The 24,383-nt window shown below is 46.9% G+C and overlaps 1 protein-coding gene across 1 annotated transcript in view; it reads right to left on the bottom strand.

Annotated features, from left to right (window-relative positions):
* Positions 1–20,330, bottom strand: part of KCNT1 (potassium sodium-activated channel subfamily T member 1) — a 290,128-nt gene extending 269,798 nt beyond the window's left edge. The window contains exon 1 of the mRNA XM_038744726.1: positions 20,060–20,330. Within this exon, the coding sequence (XP_038600654.1) occupies positions 20,060–20,214 (155 nt within the window). The 5' untranslated portion in view covers positions 20,215–20,330. The remainder of the gene's footprint in view (positions 1–20,059) is intronic.
* Between the last annotated feature and the right edge of the window lie 4,053 nt (positions 20,331–24,383).

Here is a 24,383-nt window from a genome sequence, read left to right as displayed (position 1 = left end):
GGATAGACAATGTTTCAATAGTATGACACTGCATGTTGACACTAATTTGAGGTTCTCAAATACAGATTTACAAATGCTGTCCAAGGAGAAGAGTATTATCTCCATTTCACCAATGTAGAAGTTGAGGCCCAGAAAGTTTAAGTGACTTGAACCAAATCTCACAGGGACTCAGATAATAGAATTGGGAATGAAATTCAGACCATCTGAATTAACCATACGCTTTCCCCAAGGCTTGGTGCTAAAATACCTTCCTTTGGCCTTCAATCATGAAATTTGACAAAACTTAAATTATGCCCTTACCTCGTTAATTACCTGGTCATGTGAATTTATGTCTTATCTGAAGTTCCCTGAGAGCAAGTAGTGAGTCAGAGATCCCAACAACCATAACAGCCCTTCTATCAAAGTAAAATGAACACCAGGTTGAGAGTTGGAGAAACTGAAGGCCAATGTTTTCCCTAATTATGGATCTGAAACCTGGTTTGATTTTGACACCATATGCAAACAATGATGCTCCTGGAAGATGGGCTGCTGACATTTTATCCTCTGAACCCACACATACTTGCAAATATGGCGAGTTTAGGGAAGACAGTCAGGCCTTTGACAGAGAGGACTATGGGGTAGGGGCAGGGAGGGGAGAGAAAAAGAAGAGGATGGGAGAGAGAGAGGGAGGAATAGAGGAAGGGGAAAGGGGATGGAGGGAGGCGAGGAAGAGAAGAATGGGGATGGAGGAAGAAGGGGAAGGGGGGGAGAGAGAGAGGGAAGACCTATGCTTTGTGGAAAGCAGTGATTTTATCTTCTCCCTCAAATCTCTGTTTAAACACTTAGAGCTTCAGCACAGCTTCCAAGTGGCAATAGACCCTGGGGAAAAGCAAATGGAGCTGTGTTTAATCCTGAAAAAGCAAATGGAGTTGTGTTTAATCCTAAACATCCATTTTGAAAGACAAAAGCTTCCACCCAGGTCCCCTCTGGCTTCTTGTTGAGAACAAGGATCACTCCCAGAAATCCGCAAGTTCAACTGGACCTCAGAAAAAATTTCCAAGATGACCTCTGACCTGTCACAGAGGGAAGACATTACCCACGGTGCACTTCTCAAGGTTAATTAGCTCATGGCTGTAGAACACCACCTGGGTGCTAAGTCCTGTTATTTCAACATCAAATCCCCCTGGTCAGATGATAGATGGGGACAGACAAGAAACAAACAAAATCAGACAGGCTCTCTCCTCCTCCCCTGCCTGCCCCCCAAACCCACTCTACCTGAGAGAATGACAGCTACTGAAGAAAAATGATTTAGTAATTTGTAGCCGACGTGATTAAAATGACAGCCGACTACAACAGGTAATAATGGTTTCTCTGCAGCCGTCCTTGGCTATTATGAAAATATGTGGAATTCAGCTCTTGTGGTTGCAGCTTCAGGAGATTGCTCACAATTCCATCAGAGTTAGCCTGCCTGCCCCACGCTCAGTCCTCTGGGTGTTTCCTGTTTGCCTCTGGCTTTAGGGCTCAGGGAGCTCTCTGGTGGGGGAGATGCACCAGATGGAAACTGTTGCCCTTTGCTATTTCCCTCCGGCAGGAAAAGTCCTCGGGCCTAAGGTGGGGAAGGTGTTCCCTGCAAGCAAGACATTCAGTCCCTTGTATGTGTGTTAACTGACACCTCTGCCTTCCATAGCTGGGAGAAGTTTAGCTCCTCGGCTTACGTGATGTATGGAGCCTTACTACTACTTTAATTACCACTTGTACCGTATCTATTAAGTGCTTACTTTGTGCAGAGCACTGTTCTAAGTACAGGGAGTGAACACACAGGTAGGAATTAGACACGACATGCAGTCAATCGATCCTGGGAACTCCTAATGGGTAGAACAAAGGCCTGTGAGTCCTGTCCCAGCCCTCCCCCACCCCCCCCAATCCCAGTTCCACCACTTGTCTGTCCATTCATTCAACTGTATTGAGCGCTTACTGTGTGCAGAGCACTGTACTAAGTGCTTGGGAAGTACAACTTGGCAACATATAGAGACCTTGGCAAGTTACTTAACTTCTCTGTGCCTCAGTTATCCCGTATGTAACATGAGGATTAAGACCGTGAGCCCCACGGACTGTGTCCACTCTGATTAGCTTGTATCTATTCCGGCACATAGTACATTAGTACATAATAAGTATTAATTAGTACACAATTAATGTACATATGTACAATATATGCTAAATTGTACAATTGTACAATAGGTACATAATGTACATTATGTACAATATGTACATAATTAGTACATAATAATCAATTCACATATACCAACGCAACATCCCCCCCCCCCAAAAAAAAACCCAAAACTTAATTCCCTTGCACCTGTAACCTGTTCTTAGGAGATCCCTCTCAACTAGGAAGCAAGACCCACAACCACTACAAGGAAATGCCCCTGGCATCACACAGTCCCATGTCTACCAACTCTGTTATATTGTACTCTCTCAAGCACTTAGTGCACACAGGAAGCATTCAATAAATACCATTGATTGATCATTCCACACCCTGGAGCAACCAACTGGCTAGAGGGAGGGGGTGCCTGGGACTTCGGAAATGGCTTCTACCCATGGCCCTGCTTCTGACAAGCTGGGGGTCCACTTGCCCATCCTTCAACTCCAATGGCCTGCTGCAGAGACAGGACAGCTCTGAACGATCCCCATGGCCATCTGAAAGTGATACCAAGCTGCCTTGGGCACTGAACTTACTTCTGGAGTCCCTCATTCTAACCAGGCCCTTGCTGCACAGCTATAAATTTATATTTATATCTCTATTATAGATAACTCTATATTATATATACATATATAATATAAATATATAGAGAGATTTAATAAATATCTCTATTTTACTTGTACATACTTACTACTCTACTTTATTAATGATGTGCATATAGCTACAATTCTATTTATTCTAACGGTTTTGACACCTGTCTACATGTTTTGTTGTCTGTCTCCCCCTTCTAGACTGCGAGCCCATTGTTGGGTAGGGACCGTCTCTATATATGCCGACTTGTACTTCCTAACTGCTTAGTACAGTGCTCTGCATACAGTAAGAGCTCAATAAATACGATTGAATGAATGAATGAATTTAAACATCAACAGTTTATTTCTTCATGCTAAGAATTCCCAGCACACTACAGAGTCTCAAATGCACAGCAAGAGAAGTCATAGGTTTCAGCAGTCGTAGACTGCTTTACATAAAAATCCCTTGCTTGCTTCTTAATGGTGCATACACACAAAAATATGCTGATCTTCTGTCCAACATGTTAAATAAGTCTGCCTTATTCCAAAAAGCTCCCTCTAACCCATCTTTTTTGCCATTTTCTATGTAAAGAAAAGGGAGGTGCCACTTTTTCTCCCCACTCACCTCTGATTTCAAAGTGTCTGAGAGCTTCCTTTTTTTAATAGTATTTAAGTATTTACTAGGAGCTCATCTCTAGACTCTGAGCTCGTTTGGGGCAGGGAATGTGTCTATTGTATTGTACTCTCCCGAGTGCTTAGTACAGTGCTTTGCACACAGTAAGCGCTCATTAAATACTACTGAATGAATGAATACTGGGCACTGCCCTAAGCGCTGGGGTATATACAAGCTGATCAGGTTGGACATAGTCCATGTCCCACATGGGGCTCACAGTCTTAAGCCCCATTTTACAGATGAAGTAACTGAGGCACAGAGAAGTGAATTGCCCAAGGTCACAAAGCAGACAAAATGGTGGAGGCAGGATTAGAACCCAGGTCCCTTATGACTCCGAGGCCCGTGCTCTATCCACTAGAACATGATGCTTCTTAAGTCCTGGAATGACTTAGGCACCAAAGGAAAGAAAAGGGAAGCCTGAAATAGGGCCAGGGATCCAAATGTCCAGAGACAACACACAATAAATCTTTGATGGCCCTACTGAGAGCTCACCTCCTCCAGGAGGCCTTCCCAGACTGAGCCCCCTCCTTCTTCTCCCCCTCGTCCCCCTCTCCATCCCCCGTCTTACCTCCTTCCCTTCCCCACAGCACCTGTATATATGTATATATGTTTGTACGTATTTATTACTCTATTTATTTATTTTACTTGTACATATCTATTCTATTTATTTTATTTTGTTAATATGTTTTGTTTTGTTCTCTGTCTCCCCCTTCTAGACTGTGAGCCCACTGTTGGGTAGGGACCGTCTCTATGTGTTGCCAACTTGTACTTCCCAAGGGCTTAGTACAGTGCTCTGCACACAGTAAGCGCTCAATAAATACGATCGATTGATTGATTCATTCATTTCTGTCCTGCATGCCACCGCTGCTGGAGGGCACAAAGCTGAAAAGCAGAATGGCCGGAAAGAGCACGGACCTGAGAGTCCAAGGATCTGGGTTATAATCCTGCCTCCACCACTCGTCTGCTGTGTGACATCTGGCAAGTCACTTAATAATAATGATAATAATAATGGCATTTATTAAGCGCTTACTAGGTGCAAAGCACTGTTCTAAGCGCTGGGGAGGTTACAAGGTGATCAGGTAGTCCCACGGGGGGCTCACTGTCTTAATCCCCATTTTACAGATGAGGGAACTGAGGCACAGAGAAGTTAAGTGACTTGCCCAAAGTCATACAGCTGACAATTGGCGGGGCCGGGATTTGAACCCATGACGTCTGACTCCACAGCCCGGGCTCTTTCCACCGAGCCACGCTGCTTCTCTGGGCCTCAGTTACCTCATCTGCAAAATGGGAATTAAGACTGTAAGGCCTATGTGGGACGGGGTCTGCATCCGACATGATGATATTAATTATCATCATCAATCGTATTTATTGAGCGCTTACTATGTGCAGAGCACTGTACTAAGCACTTGGGAAGTACAAATTGGCAACATATAGAGGCAGTCCCTACCCAACAGTGGGCTCACAGTCTAAAAGGGGGAGACAGAGACCAAACATACTAACAAAATAAAATAGAATAGATATGTACAAATAAATTAAATAGAGTAAAAAAATATGTACAAACATATATACATATATACAGGTGCTGTGGGGAAGGGAGGGAGGTACGATCAGTGATTAGTACCATGCCTGGCACACAATTAGCACTAAGAAGAGTGCCTGACACATAGTAAATGATTAAATGCCATAAAAGAAAAATTATTGCCAAGTTCTCAACAGTCCATCCATCCTAACAGTCTTCCACCATCAGTCCCCTCTGAAGCGAGGACCAAGGAGGAAAAAGGACCAATAATTCCAGCATCCTCTGCGGGAATAAAGGGGAAGATGTTCCTTCCAACCATGTTTGGGGGTCCCACCTCCTTGCCTTGAGCAGAGGAGATCCTTATCCTCCCAGTTGCCCCTGGAGTCCAGGCCTTACCCTGACCTGGGGGGTCTGCAGCCCTATCCCCTGAAATCACATGCGGCTCCTTTTCCATCTCTGCTCCAGAAGGGAGACTAGAACAGGCTATACCTGGTCCACTGTCTTCTTTACCCCTGGCAGCAATTGAAGCTGGATGACAATTTCAATTTTCCCGGAAACAAGATGACTAGAATTTGTTAGCAATGGCCTTTTATTAGAGGCTTAATTTATCCATGGTTCTCCCCCGGAGCCATAATTAGCTATCAATATTTGTACTCCTGACACAAATTATCTCCTTAATTGGTATATCATTAGGTTAGTGGCTGGATGGGCTTACATTCTGGCCTAAAACTTTCAAAGCAGGAAGGAATTAAATCTTCTTTGACCTTTCCTAAACGGTGAAGTGATCTGTGACAGCCCTGCAGAACCCAAGTTTTGAAAGGGTGGAGAAGCTTGGAAATGTCCTGGCTCTCAACATTTCTAAAAGGCAGAAAAGTTGAAAAAAAAAGGGGGTGGGGGGGCACGGACAATTACCCTCTGACATCCTGTGGAGCTAAGCCTCGCCCTACCAGCAGGACCAGAGAAACCATGTTTGTGAATACAAGCCTCCTTGCTCATTTCCCCACAGAACAGACCATCATGCCCAGGGCTTTGCTACACTTAAAATCCAGGTTAAAGATCAAGGCAATATCACACAGAAACACAAAAGCCTTTCCAGTTCAGAAGGTTAAAACAAAAAACATACAATTATTCCCCAACACAGTACTCATTTACTGCTTTTATCTGTGAAAGCTTTCCATTTATGGGTCACTGTTTCAACTCATTTGAATGTAGTTTTTTCCCTTCTCTTCTGACAGCCTCTTCCAAGAGATAGCTGATCTGTCTGCCCCTTTTCCAGTCTCTCTGACCTGGCCTACATCCTGGCTAGGAGAGTCTTTTCCTCTGCAGGAGCTGCCACTTTGTCTGCTGCCACCTCAACTTAAAATCTTTAGTTGTGTATCTTTCTGTCCCTCATCTGTTCTGCTTTCATCCCCACTTCATTACTGTGACGTTTAGCTTGATGGTGTTTGGAAACACTCTTTACAGAATGAAAGACACAGCTTAAAATAATGCAGGATTGCCTAAACAACCTTTCTGGTCATTGTTTCTCCTCTCAAAGTAGTAAATCTAAGATCCTCTTCTGCAATGTCTCCAGTGTCTCGGGGTGACCCACATAAATGCTCATGCACCAAGCTCAAAGCTGCACTAGAGCCTGTGTTTTCAACTCAGAAAACCTGGGAATATTTCTGGCACCTTTCCAGACTCCGGCTGGGGCCGCGGGAGTGTTCAGAACTAGAACAACATGATTATGTCTCCTGCCCATCAAATGCTAATGTATTTAACCTTGAAAAAGGTCATTCAGGAGCCCACATGGGCTCCACTCTTTGCACGAACAGAGCTCCTCCCCAACAGGATGCTTTTAGGGAATCATTTTCATTTTAATCCACTTGAATTGCAGGCAAGTATTTCCCAAGCGGAGATCCACAGGCTCTGGGGTGGGAAGACCCAGTCTGGGGTTTTAGAGCCAGGCACTGCCAACAAAATCCATTTGGTTTGGGTGGGCTCAGGTGCTCCCCGATGCCTCTACCCCCATTTCCAGACCCTGGCTGCAGTGGGGAGAAAGGGGGAGGGAGAGATCTCATAATGCAGTCAAGGACTGTTGCACCTGGCAGTAAGTTTGACCACCCCGATGGTCTCTGTGGGTAGCTGGGAACATAATAATAATAATAACCATTATTATTATTATGTTAGTAGTTAAGCACTTACTGTGTGCCAGGCACCATCCTAAGCACTGGGGTGGATACAAGCGAATCGGGTTGGACATAGTCCCAGTCCCACATGGGGCTCCCAGTCTCAATCCCCATTTTACAGGTGAGGTAACTGAGGCACAGAGAAGAGAAGCGACTTGCCCAAGGTCACAAAGCACACAAATGGCCGAGCCAGGATCAGAACCCACATCCTTCTAACTCTCAGGCCCATGCTCTAACCACTATACCATCCTGCCAGCAGCCCTTAGGAGGACCTGACACTCATCACAAAATCACAGCAGTTAAGGGCTCCCCAGAAGCACGGCTGGGGCCCCCACCCAGTCTGATCGGATCCTAGCTGGGCTCTGACCCTGGGGCCCCGATAGGCTTGAGTGGGACAGGGATCATGCCACGTGAGACTAGGTGAACCATAAAAGGGCTTTCCCCTAGAGGAACTCCTGAATCTCTTTGAAAGGCCAAAAAGTATTTTTAATTCACAGATTGAAAATTAATCCATTTATGGCTGATCACACACATGGTTCACGTCTCCTGCTTCTGTGAGTACTAGAATACAGAGTCAATGTGAGAAGAGGGATGGGGGTCTGGATAGACTTTGGGGTCCCCAACTCCCATGCCATTTTAAAACAGTATCTTTGATTCTGATTTTTTTTCCCGGTTAGGAAGTATTGAATGGATGCCTGGACAAGATATATATATATATATATATATATATATATATATACAAACACACACACATATCAGGCATTTTCATATAATTATCTTATAGGATTTGTATAGCGTTATTTACAGGATTTATTAAGTGCTTACTATTTGCCAGGCAGTATTTTAAGAGCTGGGGTAGATACAAGCTAATCAGGTTGGACACAGTCCATGTCCCAAATGGGACTCACAGTCTCAATCCCTATTTTACAGATAAGGTAACTGAGGAGCAGAGAAATGAAGTGGCTTGCCTGAGGTCACACAGCAGACAAGTGACAGAGCCGGGATTGGATTCCAAGTCCTTCTGACTCCCAGGCCTGCGGTCTTGTCACTAGGCCACGCTGCTTCTCGTTTGTCTTCCTAGAGACTAACCTGCTGGCCACTGGCACAAGGCTGGACATTTCCCGCCCAGAAGGGGACACTCCACATTCAGAACTCCTTGCTTTTTCCCAGCTACAAATAGTCCTTGTTCCTGCCCATTCCCGCTCCTCCTGACTTCCTTCAGCCTCATCAGTTCAGGCTCCCTGCTCCCAGGGTTACGACTCGATGCTCTAAATAGCTCCCAAAAAATCCCTCTGCTTTTACTCATGAGACAAGTTCCTTCTCTGTCCCTAGCTTCTTCATGTGATGACTAGCACAAGGACAACATCTGCCAGGATCTGGGGCTGTGGGGACGGCAAAGCTGGGACTCCTGGGCAGCAGGTCAAAATTCTCTGGGAAAAAACTCCTTCTCCTCAGCATGCAATGAGGGGATGCGTTTGCTGTGTGACCTTGGGCAAGTCACTTCACTCTCCTGTGCTTCAGTTCCCTCATCTGTAAAATGGGGATTGAGACAGTGAGCCCTATGTGGGACAGGGACTTTGTCCAGCCCAATTTGATTGTATCCACCCCTGAGCTTAGTACAGTGCCTGGCACACAGGAAGCGCTTAATAAATACCATAATTATTACCATCATCAATGTGATCTGTGGAGGGGGCATAAAGGAGAAGGGAGGTGAGTGAGGATTGCGCAGGGGCTGGGAACTGTCTGGTAAGTTAGAATAAAGGGATGGAGCAGGAAATAGAGAATTTCCCTAGCATTCGGCTTTGCAGCCACAAGCACTACACTGAGGGAGCTTACATTAAATAAGATTGATCACAATGTTATCGAGTTCTGCCTTTGTGCAGAGCACTGTAGTAAGCCCTTGGTAGAGTACAGAGTTGGACGCATCCCCTGCCCACGAGTTCACAGTAATAAATTTCATATAATTTATAGATATATACACATGTGCTGTGTGGCTGAGGGAAGGGGAAAATACCAAATGCCCCAAAGGTCACAGATCCAAGTGCATAGATGACACGAAAGGGAGAGGGAGCTGAGGAAAAGAAGGGTTAATCAGGGAAGGCCTCTTGGAGGAGATTTCTCAGATATTCCCATCCACTTCCTCCAGGTTTGGAGCTTTGGTCAATAAGCAGGCAGTTGCAAAGGTGAAAAGATGATTCATAAGAGTTTCACCCCAACCCACTCATCCTGCTGTTAAAGATCTGTCTATGGGGAATACACTCTGTGGCTTCCTGGAAGGGATCTCTTCATTAATCAATCAATCAGTCATATTTATTGAGCACTTACTGTGTGCAGAACATTGTGCTAAGTGCATGGGAGAATACAATATAACAATATTACAGCTGGTGGACAAGGATGGCTTAGTGGAAAGAGCCTGGGCTTGGGAGTCTCAGGTCATGAGTTCTAATCCCACTTCTGCCACTTGTCAGCTGTGTGATTTTGGGCAAATCACAACTTCTTTGGGCCTCAGTTCCCTCTTCTGTAAAATGGGGATGAAATCTGTGAGCCCTACGTGGGGCACCCTGATTACCTTGCATCTACCTCGGCACTTAGAACAGTGTTTTGCACATAGTAAGCACTTAAATGCCATCATTATTATCCTTCAATCTAGCAGTTGTCGACCTAAGGAAATTGAGCCCCTGTGGATACTGCCATATTGTACTTTCACAAGCACTTCGTACAGTGCTCTGCCCAAGTGCTCAATAAATACCATGATTGATTGATACAGGGGGTGGCTGGCACACTAAAAATATTGGGATTTTTCACACAAGAAAGACCAAGACTGGAAGCAGCACAGTCATTCGTTCATTAATTCACATTTATTGAGTGCTTACTGTGTGCAAAGCACCGTACTAAGTGCTTGGGAGAGTACCATGAAAAATGGAAAAGGGGCAAACACATAATTCTTTTTCACCACATCCTGTCCTACCAAGATAGAGTCACACAATGAAGAATCTTCACACAGCAAGTGGAAAACATATGTAAATCTTTTCCTTGGGAGGTTGCAGTCCTAACTCTGCAGAGGTGGGGGTGTGGGGGGTGTGCTAAAGAGGGTAACTACCTTCCTGTTCCCCTGGCAGCCTTTTCCAACTCTTGGAATAATGCCCAAGATTGGATTGAGAAGCAATGTTGCCTAGTGGAAAGAGCATTGGTCTGGAGTCTAATTTCAGCTCCACCACTTGTCTACTGTGTGACCTTGGGAAAGTCACAACATTTCTGGGCCTAAGTTGTCTCACTTGTAAAATGGGGATTAAGACTGAGCTCCACTTGGGATAAGGACTGTGTCCAACCCGATAAGCTTGTATCCACCCCAGCATTTAGTACAGTGTCTAGCATACAGCACTTTATTATCATTAATAAAGTGTCCATCTCCCCTTCTAAACTGTAAGTTGGTTGTGGGCAGGGAACAGGTCTACCAACTCTGTAGCATTGTACTCTCCCAAGCACTTAGTACAGTGGTCACCACACAATAAGTGCTCAAATACCATTAAGACAGAGTCTAGATGGGATGGATCACGGGTCTGACCTATAAAGGGACTGCTCATGGGCTAATGACAAGATGATAAAGGCAACCCCTGCCAGTCTGGAATGCCAGCTGGAGACAGCAACAGCAAATTATCCTGACAGCGTGGCTCTCCAACCAGAGCCCAAGGGAGGATGCCCCAGAGATGTTCAGCAATCTGTGCCCTCAAGATCCACTACTCTGACCCTCTTAAAAAGTAGGTTCGGAGGTGCTCTGAAGACGGGGGGACTTTCCCTGGCTCCCTGGGTGAGGGAAAGCAGCCAGAGGTGCACGGTCTGGAAAGCAGAAAGAGTCCTTCCCTTCCTCCATGGTCAGGCACCGAGCCAGCCAGCCTGCCTGACACGGTGGCACACTCACGTGGGTTGGGAATTATTTTGTGTCTGTTGATGAAAATCTTTGTGGAGGCTAGGCATTGCAGCTGAGAGGTCCTATGACTGATGTTGGGGTACTCACACTAAATATGGAGAATACTGGAAGAGGGGGAGAATGGGGGGCAGCAGTCGGTTCCTGGGAGTGACACAAAGGTGGGAACCAAGTGCCACGCAATAGTACTTAGACCAGAGAAGGATGATGAGATCAGGAATAAGGGTGAGGGAGAAAATAGAGGATCCAGGGTGGGTGGAGGGTGTTGCGTGGCCAGGAGAAGAGAGAGGGTTTAGGTGGGAGGGGAAGGAGAAGAGAGAAAGGACAATAAGGCTACAACCAAGAAGTGATAAACCCATCATCATCAGGAAAGCTATTGAGATTGGCAATACTGAAGGGGTAGGGAAATATTTCCCAGGCAATCAGCCCAAGAAGGCCATATTAGCAGATGACCATGTCCCTTTTGCAAGAACCACACAGACTCCCAACCAGGGGACACGCCAAAATATGCACAGCCATCTCAGAAATGCCCCAGACCACCCAAATTGATGTCAGAGGCGAGGATGCCCACCTCTAGGGCGGAACCAGGGAGGGAGCAAGGAGCATTGGAGGGCATAAAAGCATCCAGAGAACAATGGTCTTTTCTCTGAGGTGCGGAATCCACTGGTCCCTGGACCAGTGAAAAGGTGAGCCAGTAAACTGCACTGCTGTGAATGTCTTGTTGTGCCCTTTCTTGGATCGGTAATTATACCGGGGTGATGGGCGGGTCCTTTCCCTTTTGGAGGGTTCTCTTATAGGCACTTGCTGATGAGAGGAGGTTGATGGCAACAAATCCATTAACCAGCTAGCCTGGTTGGGCTTCTCAGGTGGGAAATCCAAAAGCGAATGTGGCCTGGTCAAATTCAGCATCAAGTGCAGAGTAGCACAGGAGGATACAGACAGGAAAAAGAACCCCAGTGGGATTAATGGTGTGCTAGCAATGGGGTGGCCCACACTGCTGAGGGGAACCTCCATGGCACCAGTGAAGCTCCTACACAAATCCCAAATGCAAGGACAAGCCAAAAATAAATAAATCAGGGGAGGAGAAATTTGCCATTCACTAGGAAAAAGGTACATTCTATAATGAACGAATATTGTAGTAAGAGGTCTAATTGCAAAACTTCCTTGCAAAAACCTTCCTAGAGAATGGGGATTAGTTTTAAAAAATACATTTACTGCAAAGCTTAACAAATTCATAATATACTGAGTTCCCACTATTTCTCTTAAATAAACTTTACAGGATAACAAGAGATTTCTCATGTCTACTGCTGCCTGCCCAGTCCTGCATTTTTCCATCCACATCCCATTTATACCTGGAGACCTCTAGGTAACACAAGAGAACAGATTCAGTCATTCTTTTTAGATAGTCCATAAAGAGATTCAGGGCTGCCTTTCAAAATATCCCCAGGTGGGAACCACGAAGCACTGGGAACAGCTTCATCCCCAAATTGGTGAAACGACCTACATACAGAACATTAAGAATATGTAATCGGGAACAAATGGTATAATGTTGCAGGCTGATCTCAGAGCTACAAGAGCAGCAGCAGAAGGGAGAAGGGAGAGATGTAGTATGGTCTAGTGGAAAGAGCACAGGCCTAGGAGCCAGAGGATCTGGGTTCTAATCCTGGCTCTCCTGTGTCCATGTCCCACATGGGGCTCACAGCCTTAATCCCCATTATTATTATCAGTAGTAATAATAATAATAATAATAATGGTATTTGTTAAGCACTTACTCTGTGCCAGGCATAGTACTAAGTGCTGGGGTGGATACAAGCAAATCGAGTTGGACACAATCCCTTTCCCATGTGGGGCTCGCAGTCTCAATCCCCATTTTACAGAGGAGGTAACTGAGGCACAGAGAAGTGAAGTGGCTTGCCCAAGGTCACACAGCAGACAAGTGGCAGAGCTGGGATTGGAACCAAGGTCCTCCCAACTCCCAGGGCCATGCTCTATCCAGTAGGTCACACTGCTTCTCTGGTTCAATCCTACTCACTCCTATTTAGACTGTTAGCCCTATGTGGGACAGGAACTGTGTCCAACCTGATTGTCTTGTAACTGCCCCAGTGCTTGATAGATAGCACTTGACAAATCATACAAGTATTACTGTTATTATCATTATTATTTTGAGGGAGGATGAATCTCCTGCCATAGGGACCAGCCTTACCTACATTTTACAGATCACCCTTCCAAAAGCATTTTCAGTCTTCAGCTAAATTATTTTTATGGTGCAGTGGGGGTGGGCTGCAATTTTACTATTCTATTTTGTTAATGATGTGCATATAGCTATAATTCTATTTGTTCTGAAAATTTTGACACGTGTCTATATGTTTTGTTTTGTTGTCTGTGTCCCCCTTCTAGACCATGAGCCTGTTGTTGGGTAGGGACCGTCTCTATATGTTGCCGACTTGTACTTCCCAAGCGCTTAGTATAGTGCTCTGCACACAGTAAGTGCTCAATAAATATGATTGAATAAATGAATGAATGCAATTACTTCTGAAATAGACATGACTTAACCATTCCAAAAACAAGTTCCCTGGAGCCAGAGTCTCTGGGTTGGTTTTCCTGATGCAAGCAGTGAAGAGACATCTGGCCAAAATATTGGCATCAACAAGTGCCAGGGTGAGACATGGCAGATTTTTCAATTATCATATTGCACTGGGAGTTAGTTAACAGACCTGTGGGAGAGAAGCTGTTTCAAGGCAGTGAAAACATGGCCTGCAGAAAGCATCTCAATGCATCTTTTCACTGGGAATGGTCACCGTGTAGCTCTGGTAGCAAGAAGTAGTCATCCCATGTCTACTCGGACTCAGGGAGGAAGGTACCAGCCTCCTTGCTGATCTCTCTGCCTCCTGTCTCTCCCCACTCAAGTCCATACTTCACTCTGCTGCCCAGATCATTTTTCTACAAAAATGTTCAGTCCATGTTTCCTCTAGCCTCAAGAGAGGGGTGGTGGTTGCCCCACCACCCCTGCAATAAACAGAATTGTCTCACCATCAATTTTAAAGCATTCAATCTCCTTGCTCCCTCATACCTCACCTCTCCCCTATTACAGCCCAGCCCACATATTTTGCTCCTCTAACGTTGACCTTCTCACTGCACCTCGATTTCATCTATCTCACCACCGGGCCCTTGTCAACATCCTGCCTGGAATGCCCTCCCTCCTCAAATCTGACAATTATTCTCCCCCACCTTCAAAGCCTTGTTAAAAGGCACATCTCCTCTGAGAGGCCTTCCTTGATTATGTCCTCCTTTCCTCTTCTCCCACTCCCTTCTGTGTCACCTTGACTTGCTCCCTTTATTCATCACCCCCCTTGAAGCCCCACAGCACTTATGTAAACATCTGTAATTTATTTAATTAGATTAATGTCTGTATCCCCCCCTCATCTACACTGTAAGCTCATTGTTGGCAGGGAATGTGTCTTTTCTGTTATACTCTCCCAAGCTCTTACTACAGTGCTCTGCCCATAGTAAGCACTCAATAAATACTACTGAATGAATGAAATAAATGACCGAACCCACTGAGCATATCGCTATGGTATATCTATTCTCCGTGGCTCTGAATGGATTAGCATGTGACATAAAACAATGATAATAAAAAAGGTATTTGATAAGCACTTACTATGTTTCCAGCACTGTACTAAAGTAATTAGGTCCCACATGGGGCTCAGTCTAATCCTCTGGAAACTAAATAAGAAAAGATGATTTTTCATTCTTTCACAAAATCCACCATGGTGATGGTAAAAATTGACAGTAAAAGATGAGTCTAAGCATCATCTGTCACACAGCACATATACACATGCACACGGCAACCAATTTTGCTTTTCCTCCACCTCCTCCTCACCTTTAGCTCTTTATCCCCACATTCTTTGACTAATATAAATACCTTTTGTCCAAGACCCAAAGGAAGAAAAGGCAGCTCTTCAAATACCCTGGGGTTTCCTCCCACAATATCTCTCCAGAAGAAATACTGCTCAGCAGACGAGACTGCCTTCCACCCTGAAGCAAGCAACATCTGGCCCGACTGGCCCTTCCGTAGACCTATTCATCCCAACTGGCAAAGTTCCCTTTTATGGTCAAAATGGGATTCGGAATGAAGGGGGCACGGGGTGTGCTGTGCTCTGCTGAGTTTTCGCTTAGCCTGATAAACATTTATGCAATATTCCCCAAGGAGGCATGAAGTCAAAACTTAAGTTACAGATAGCCCCTGGGTGCCAGAAAGTGCCAAGTGCCCTGCTGGTGCTTAAAATAGCTTAGCCATCTTTTCCCCCACGCGTGCTGAGTTCAGAGCGAACCGAGGGCTGTCTAATTGGAGGACACCTTGAAGGCACTGCTAGCAGATCGCCTCCCAAAATAAATTCTAACTCTCCTAACGGCTTTCCCTACTCGGGAATCAGGACTGAAAGACTCTTATTTGCAAAGGAAGGTGGAGGGAAAGGACTCAAAAATGGGTCCAGCAATGGATTCTATTCTGAAAGCTTCCCCGATGGATGGAGGCAGAAAGAGATGTCTCCGCTCAGGAAGTCCGTAATGCCAGCTGGTGAAACGAGCACTGGCCTGGGAGAGGACCGACCCAAGTTTTAATCCCAGCTCCATCATTAGTCTGCTGTGTGATGTTAGGCAAGTCACTTCATTTCCTGGTATCACTAGTTTGGAAAATGACGACTTGGGAAACTTACTTTTTCATCCTTAACCTTTCCAGAAGCAAAGAGCACTTCTCAACTAGCGTGACTCGACGTGGGTATAAAGGAAGCAAAATGTGACGAAAGGGGAGATAGAGAGGCTTTCAATGAGGGGGCGTAATCCATATGGACCTGAAAAGCAATCGGCTTGTGGGGAGCAACCTATTTCTTTCTCCCTGAAGATTGGAACTGCCTGATTAGAAAAGGCAGCCAGAGAGGAGAGCAAAGGATAAGTGATTCTCCGAAGTATTAAACAACAAACCTTGGAGAGAAATTTAAAAAAAAGGCTTAACCAACTCATTGTAGCAAAGCATCATTCACCCGCTTAGTTAACGGTATTTAGGCACTTACTATGTTCCAGGTAGCTGCCTGGTCTAATGGAAAGACTACTTAAGCCTGGGAGTCAGAAAGTCCAGGTTCTAGTTCCAGCTCTGCTGTGAGACCTTGAGCAAGTCATCTGACTTTTCCTGGCCTCAGTTTCCACTTACATTGAGCCCTGTGTGAAACAGGGACTGTTTTTGCAATACTTCATGATGCGAGACACTTGAATTCTGTATGGATTTTAAGCGAATTCATTTTCACCTAACCACTTCCATTTCCTCCTTCGAAGCCCTTTTAAAACGCCACCTTTCCCAGGAGGCATTCCTTGATTAAGTTTCCCATCAATCTGGGTCATGCCATCCCCTCAGCCACCAAACTCTAGTTCACTTTCCCATTTTCATTCATTTATCCATTTGTGGTGGTTATTTGCACCTCTTCTGACACTGTGCTAACCACTGTGTTTTCACTGGTTTATATCTGCCCAGATCCCCCTTAGATTGCAAACTTCTCGAGGGTAGAGACCATATCTACTTCTTTTGCACATTTCCCCAACACCGAGGACCCTACTCTGCAGACAGTAGCCCCTCAATCTGGGTAAGGATGATGAAGTTACTCATCTACTTTCAAGAGATGAGAATATGGGCAGTAAAGCTAAAATCATCTGGTTTTCACTAGGCTTCCATGAACCTTCACTTTTCTAAACATATCCATTTTTGGCAGACAATCTCTCTCCCCTCTTTCAAAATCTCATTGAAGGCACACCTCCTCCAAGAGGCCTTCCCTGACTAAGCCATCCTTCTTTCTTCTCCCTCCCCCTTCTGCATCACCCTGACTTGCTCCTTTTATTCATTCCCCCCTCCCAGCCCCACAGCACTTATGTACATACCTGTAATTTATTTATATTAATGTTGGTCTCCCCCTCTATACTGTAAAGTTCATGGCAGGCAGGGAACGTTCAATCAGTCATAATGATTGAGCACTTACTGTGTGCAAAGCACCATACCAAGCACTTGGGAGAATACAATATAACAATGGACACATTCCTGCCCACAACGAGCTCACAGTTTAAAGGGGGAGAAAGACATTAACCTAAGTAAATAGACAAATAAATTACAGATCTATACATATGTGCTGTGGGGATGGGAGGGAGGATTAATGAAGGAGCAAGTAAGAGCGGCACAGAATAATAATAATAATAATTGGCATTTGTTAAGCGCTTACTATGTGCAAAGCACTGTTCTAAGCACTGGGGAGGATACACGGTGATCAGGTTGTCCCACGTGGGGCTCACAGTCTTAATCCCCATTTTACAGATGAGGTAACTGAGGCCCAGAGAAGTTAAGTGACTTGCCCAAGATCACACAGCAGACAAGTGGTGCAGCCGGGATTCGAACCCATGACCTCTGACTCCAAAGCCTGTGCTCCTTCCACTGAGCCACGCTGCTTCTCTAAGGAAGCAGAAGGGAGTGGGAGGTGAGGAGGGCCTAGTCAGGGAAGGCTTCTTGGAGGAGATGTACCTTCAATAAGGCTTTGAAGTGGGGGAGAGCAATTATCTGTCTGATATGAGGAGGAAGTGCATTCCAGGCCAGAGGTAGGACGTGGGCGAGAGGTCGGTGGCAAATGCGTCAATTTATTGTTATACTGTACTCTCCAAAGTGCTTAGTACAGTGCTCTGCACAGAGTAAGTATTCAATAAATAGGATTGGCTGACTGACTAAACAGAAATACAAGTCATGATTCTAAAATACTGCTCCTGCCCTCTCCACCGGTTGCTAGGAGCTGGTGGACTTTGACTCTGGGTGGCCTGGCTGGTTGACATTCTAGACCTCACCTATCCCGCACTGACCCCTGCGTGTGTGGGGGAGGACCCACTTTGGCCTGCCCCAGCTGGGCATCATTGCCTTTTCACACTGCCCAAGTGGATGTCTTCCCACCTGGGGGGCTCCACTCTAAACTTGTCTCTAGACTGTAAGCGCTTTATGGGCAGGAGAAAATGATTGCTAGTTCTGTTGTACTGCACACTCCCAAGCACTAAGTATAGTGCTCTGCACATAGTAAGCATTCAATAAATACCATTGACTGATTGACTCTACTCCCTCAACTCTATTAATCATGGCACTGATTCAAGCGCTTAGTACAGTGCTCTGCACACAGTAAGCGCTCAATAAATACGATTGATGATGATTCTACTCCCTCAACTCTATTAATCACGGCACTGAGCCCAGGGATGGGCTTAAGAATGAAAATCAACGGTATTTAGTATATGCAGAGCACTTACTGGGCATTTGGGAAAGTACCAGACAATAGAGTTGGTAGACACAATCTCTGCCTTTAAGGAGTTAACAGTCTAGAGGAGCTAAATCCACATGTACACACCAAATCACACTTAACTGTTACCTCCAACTTCCTAGCCCAGAATGCCACTGAGCTGCAGGGCAACAAGACTGGAGACAGAGTTTTTCTACTCCTCTCCCCAACACCAGCCGTGGGGTAGAGATGCCAAGCAGGAATAAAACCTGAAAAAGGAGTAGCAGCAGCTAGGACCCCGAGCTCCCCCAAACTGATGAATCACTATATTGCTTCATCACCTGGCCACAGGATTTACAGGAAAGAAGATAAACTGGGGAGTGGGAAGACTTAAGATTCATTCAGTCGTATTTATTGAGCGGTTACTGGGTGCAGGGCACTGTACTAAGCACTGTACTAAGATTCAGCCCGTTTCAAAATTTCTTGAACTATCTGAGGCTGTGATGTCCCTCAACCATTACAGTCCCTCAGCAAGCCCCAAGAACAGGTTTAAATTTTTTAAGTACTCCAAGTCTCCAACTCTAACTTTGCCTTGGTTAATGGACAATGTTTGCAAACGGATGCACCAGGGACACTTCAATATGTCCACCAGAGACTTCTTTCTCTCTCCTTTCTCCCCCTCCTTCAGCTGTAAATTCCAACCTGGAGCATAGGTCAGGGTCCGCTATAAGCCAGGGGATCAAGGGAGTCTTCTGGCCTCAGGCTGAACTTTCCAGTTTGTCCCCTGGGAACGTATTCCACTGACCCCCAGAAGGCTGCTGGTGTAAGGCTGGGTACTGCACACAAACTGGTTTGGAACCGCCACCAGGGACTGGGGGCCATGGGGACGGAGCAAGACAACGACCAGACAGCCCAAGGCCAATGGCAGGGAATGCTCCACTTCTTGACCTACCTTCCCCCCTTCACAGAGAGACAGGGAAAGAGAATCGGGGGCCGAACATCAGTGGAGCAGAGCCTCAGAAACTCACTAAAGGAGCCAAGACAACTGGACAGGAATCCCAGGCCCCCGTGGTCACCTGATGTTGGGGGGGGGTGTCTCTGTCCTGTCTCCAATCCCTAAGCCCCCACCAGGGCAGCAAGAGCAACATGGAATTGATCTTCAGAAGAAATCACTCTTCCCCCCTTCAAAGCCCTACTGAAGGTGTGCCTCCCCCAGGAGGCCTTCCCAGATTAAGTCCCCTTTTCCTCAGCTCCCCCTCCCTTCCATGTCACCTCGACTTACTCCCTTTGCTCTTCCCCCTCTTACCGCCCCACAGCACTTATGTATATATCTATAATTCTATTCATACTGATGCCCGTTTACTTGTTCTGATGTCTGTTCCCCCCGACTGTAAGCCCACTGTGGGCAGGGATTGCCTCTAATGCTGTACTGTACTTTCCAAGTGCTTAGTACGGTGCTCTGCACACAGTCAGCGCCCGATAAATATGATTGAATGAATGAAAGAAAGATGACAGGGCAGGTTGGGGAGACGGGATGCCACCAATAGCTGCATCCCAAGTGAAGCTACTGGTCCCTCTCCCGCCTCTCCTCGGACTGGCCAAGGCAGTCCGAGGGTCCTCGGCTTCTCGACAGGGGTCAGGTCCGGCCAGCTGGGTTTGAAGGTGCCGACGGACAAAAAGAGGGGTGACGAGGGAGGGATCTGGACAGATGGACAGCTGGAGACCATGGGGCTCCCTTACCTGGGGTGGGCCCTTCGGGCGCTGCCGTCGTCGAAGACAAAGGTGTGATTGGTATAGCCGCTGGGGTCCCGGCCGGTCCCAGGCTGTCCATGCTGCCGGGGGGCTGTGGGCTTGTAGATGCCCTGGAGGCTCCGTTCCTCGTCCGAAAATGGCATGGGCTCCGGGTAGATGGCCGGGGGGCTCCTCTGGGGCGAGGGGCGAGGCCTGCGGGTGCCGGGGTCCAGCCCAGCATGGGGCTCCTGCTGGGATGTGGAGGGAAGCCAAGGGAAAGGGTCACTCACGTGGCAACTGGGAGGAGGGGGCTGTGTGGAGGGGCTGCTCTCAGGCTGGCATCTGGTGGGAGGGGAAGGAAAAGGGAGAAAAAAGGAGAAGGGGCCACAGTGGGGGGGAATCTCCCCCAGGACCGGACCCTCGGCTCAAATAGGAGGGAGTGGGGCCATCCGGGAGCCGGAGGAGCGGAGGCTGGGAAAGGGGCAAAGAGCAGAGAAGGATGGGGAGGGTTTGAGGGTGTGGGCTGCAGCGGGGGGCAAAGTCAGATCTGTGTCCAGTCTCTTCCCCTCCAAGTCCAGGCTGCAGCTCTGCTTCCCCTGGAGAGCTCCGAGGCGCCTCTATTCCTGGACAAGATGAAAAGAAGGGTGGGGGGAGGAGGAGGAGAGAGAGAAACCCCGTTTATTTGCTTTGCGACGGAACAGTTTTCTTTTCCTTTTTTTTTTTTTTTTTTTTTTGTCCTTTTGGGTCCAGACTGGTGATTTTCTCCCCGTTGTGAGAGTGGGGGGGCCCGGGGGCCATTTAGCTTCTTGCCTAGGCCCGCCCTCTGCTGGCCCTCGTTTAAAATCTCAAAGCCCCTTCCCCGACCACTTTCTTTCCTTCAGTCAATCGGATTTATTGAGCGCTCACTGTGTGCAGAGCACTGGACTAAGCAGAAGCTACAGAGCCATATTTATTGAGCGCTTACTGTGTGCAGAGCACTGGACTAAGCGGAAGCTACAGAGCCACATTTATGGAGCGCTTACTGTGTGCGGAGCACTGGACTACGCAGAAGCTACACAGCCACATTTATTGAGCGCTTACTGTGTGCAGAGCACTCGACTAAGCAGAAGCTACAGAGCCACATTTATTGAGCGCTTACTGTGTGCAGAGCACTGGACTAAGCGGAAGCTACAGAGCCACATTTACTGAGCGCTTACTGTGTGCGGAGCACTGGACTACGCGGAAGCTACAGAGCCACATTTATTGAGTGCTTACTGTGTGCAGAGCACTGGACTAAGCGGAAGCTACAGAGCCACATTTATTGAGCGCTTACTGTGTGCGGAGCACTGGACTAAGCGGAAGCTACAGAGCCACATTTACTGAGCGCTTACTGTGTGCGGAGCACTGGACTACGCGGAAGCTACAGAGCCACATTTATTGAGCGCTTACTGTGTGCGGAGCACTGGACTACGCAGAAGCTACAGAGCCACATTTATTGAGCGCTTACTGTGTGCAGAGCACTGGACTAAGCGGAAGCTACAGAGCCACACTTACTGAGCGCTTACTGTGTGCAGAGCACTGGACTAAGCGGAAGCTACAGAGCCATATTTATTGAGCGCTTACTGTGTGCGGAGCACTGGACTAAGCGGAAGCTACAGAGCCACATTTACTGAGCGCTTACTGTGTGCGGAGCACTGGACTAAGCGGAAGCTACAGAGCCACATTTACTGAGCGCTTACTGTGTGCGGAGCACTGGACTACGCAGAAGCTACAGAGCCACATTGAGCGCTTACTGTGTGCGGAGCACTCGACTAAGCAGAAGCTACAGAGCCACATTTATTGAGCGCTTACTGTGTGCAGAGCACTGGACTAAGCGGAAGCTACAGAGCCACATTTACTGAGCGCTTACTGTGTGCGGAGCACTGGACTACGCGGAAGCTACAGAGCCACATTTACTGAGCGCTTACTGTGTGCAGAGCACTGGACGAAGCGGAAGCTACAGACCCACATTTACTGAGCACTTACTGCGTGCGGAGCACTGGACTAAGCGGAAGCTACAGAGCCACATTTATTGAGCGTTTACTGTGTGCGGAGCACTGGACTAAGCGGAAGCTACAGAGCCACATTTACTGAGCGCTTACTGTGTGCGGAGCACTGGACTAAGCGGAAGCTACAGAGCCACATTTATTGAGCGCTTACTGTGTGCGGAGCACTGGACTAAGAGGAAGCTACAGAGCCACATTTACTGAGCGCTTACTGTGTGCAGAGCACTGGACTAAGCAGAAGCTACAGAGCCACAACTATTGAGCGCTTACTGTGTGCAGAGCACTGGACTACGCAGAAGCCATAGAGCCACATTTATTGAGCGCTTACTGTGTGCAGAGCACCAGACTAAGCGGAAGCTACGGAGCCACATTTATTGAGCGCTTACTGTGTGCGGAGCACTGGACTAAGCGGAAGCTACAGAGCCACATTTACTGAGCGCTTACTGTGTGCAGAGCACTGGACGAAGCGGAAGCTACAGAGCCACATTTACTGAGCACTTACTGCGTGCGGAGCACTGGACTAAGCGGAAGCTACAGAGCCACATTTATTGAGCGCTTACTGTGTGCAGAGCACTGGACTACGCAGAAGCCACAGAGCCACATTTATTGAGCGCTTACTGTGTGCAGAGCACCAGACTAAGTGGAAGCTACGGAGCCACATTTATTGAGCGCTTACTGTGTGCAGAGCACTGGACTAAGCGGAAGCTACAGAGCCACATTTACTGAGCGCTTACTGTGTGCAGAGCACTGGACTAAGCGGAAGCTACAAGAGCCAGGGGGCATTCTCACAGGTCTATTTCACAGTCTAAGGGAAGCCCTTGATGCCCACCGGCTGTCTTTTCGAGTTTTCATGTTTTTCATTTTAATGACTGACCTTTCCTCTTTTTTCCCTGTAAAAGCTGCATTGGCTCCTTGAGGCTCCCCCAGGCCTTACCTCCTTCCCCTCCCCACAGCACCTGTATATATGTATATATGTTTGTACGTATTTATTACTCTGTTTATTTTATTTGTACATATTTACTCTATTTTATTTTGTTAATATGTTTTGTTCTCTGTCTTCCCCTTCTAGACTGTTGGGTAGGGACCGCCTCTATAAGTTGCCAACTTGTACTCCCCAAGCGCTTAGTACAGTGCTCTGCACACAGTAAGTGCTCAATAAATACGATTGAATAAATGATAGATTCTGCCTCTTCTTCACAGGAAATGCGACTAATAATGGTATTCTAAACTGTGAGCCCGCTGTTGGGTAGGGACCGTCTCTATATGTTGCCAACTTGTATTTCCTAAGCGTTTAGTCCAGTGCTCTGCACACAGTAAGCGCTCAATACGATTGAATGAATGATAGATTCTGCCTCTTCTTCACAGGAAATGCGACTAATAATGGTATCCTAGACTGTGAGCCCGCTGTTGGGTAGGGACCGTCTCTATATGTTGCCAACTTGTACTCCCCAAACGCTTAGTACAGTGCTCTGCACACAGTAAGCGCTCAATAAATACGATTGAATGAATGAATGGTATTTAAGTGCTCACTATGTGCTAGGGACTGCACTAAGCGCCGGAGTGGATACAAGTAAATTTAGTTGGACACCGTGTCTGCCCCATGTGGGGCTCACATTCTCAATATCCGTTTTCCAGATGAGGTAACTGAGGCACGCGGAAGTGAAGTGACTTGCCCAAGGTCACACAACAGACAAGTGGCAGAGCCTGTAATAGAGCCCATGACTTTCTGAATCCTAGGCCCGTGCTCTAACCACTATGCTATGCTGCTTCTCCACTCCACAGAGTCTACCAACTCTGTTATATTGTACTCTCCCACGCACCTAGTACACTGCTCTGCACACAGTAAGAACTCAAATAACACTGATCGATTGTGCCTGCCCCTGCAACACCCAGAATGGGGCCATGCTTGTTATGGGCAGGGGACTGTGTCTGTTTATTGTTGTATTGTATGCTCCCCAGCGCTTAGTACAGTGCTCTGCCCACAGTAAGCGCTTAATAAATAGGACTGATGGTCTGACTAAAGCTCTTGAAGACTGATGCTCACCCTGGGGTAGGCCCACAGATGTGTGGTGGAGCACTGTACCAGGATCCCAATGAACTTTCTACCAACCCTCACACTCAGAGGATATTTTATTAGCAGCTCCAGCCCAGATATTCCATCAGAAACAACAGCACACTTGAGTGTTCCCCTGAAATCTAATAATAATAATAATAATGGCATTTGTTAAGCACTTACAATGTGCAAAGCACCGTTCCAAGTGCTGGGGGGATACAAGGTGATCAGGTTGTCCCACGTAGGGCTCACAGTC

The sequence above is a fragment of the Tachyglossus aculeatus genome, chromosome 4, assembly GCF_015852505.1.
Source record: "Tachyglossus aculeatus isolate mTacAcu1 chromosome 4, mTacAcu1.pri, whole genome shotgun sequence".
Lineage (NCBI taxonomy): Eukaryota > Metazoa > Chordata > Mammalia > Monotremata > Tachyglossidae > Tachyglossus > Tachyglossus aculeatus.
The sequence above is the reverse complement of the archived record's forward strand: the minus strand, read 5'-3'. Positions and strand labels throughout refer to the sequence as shown.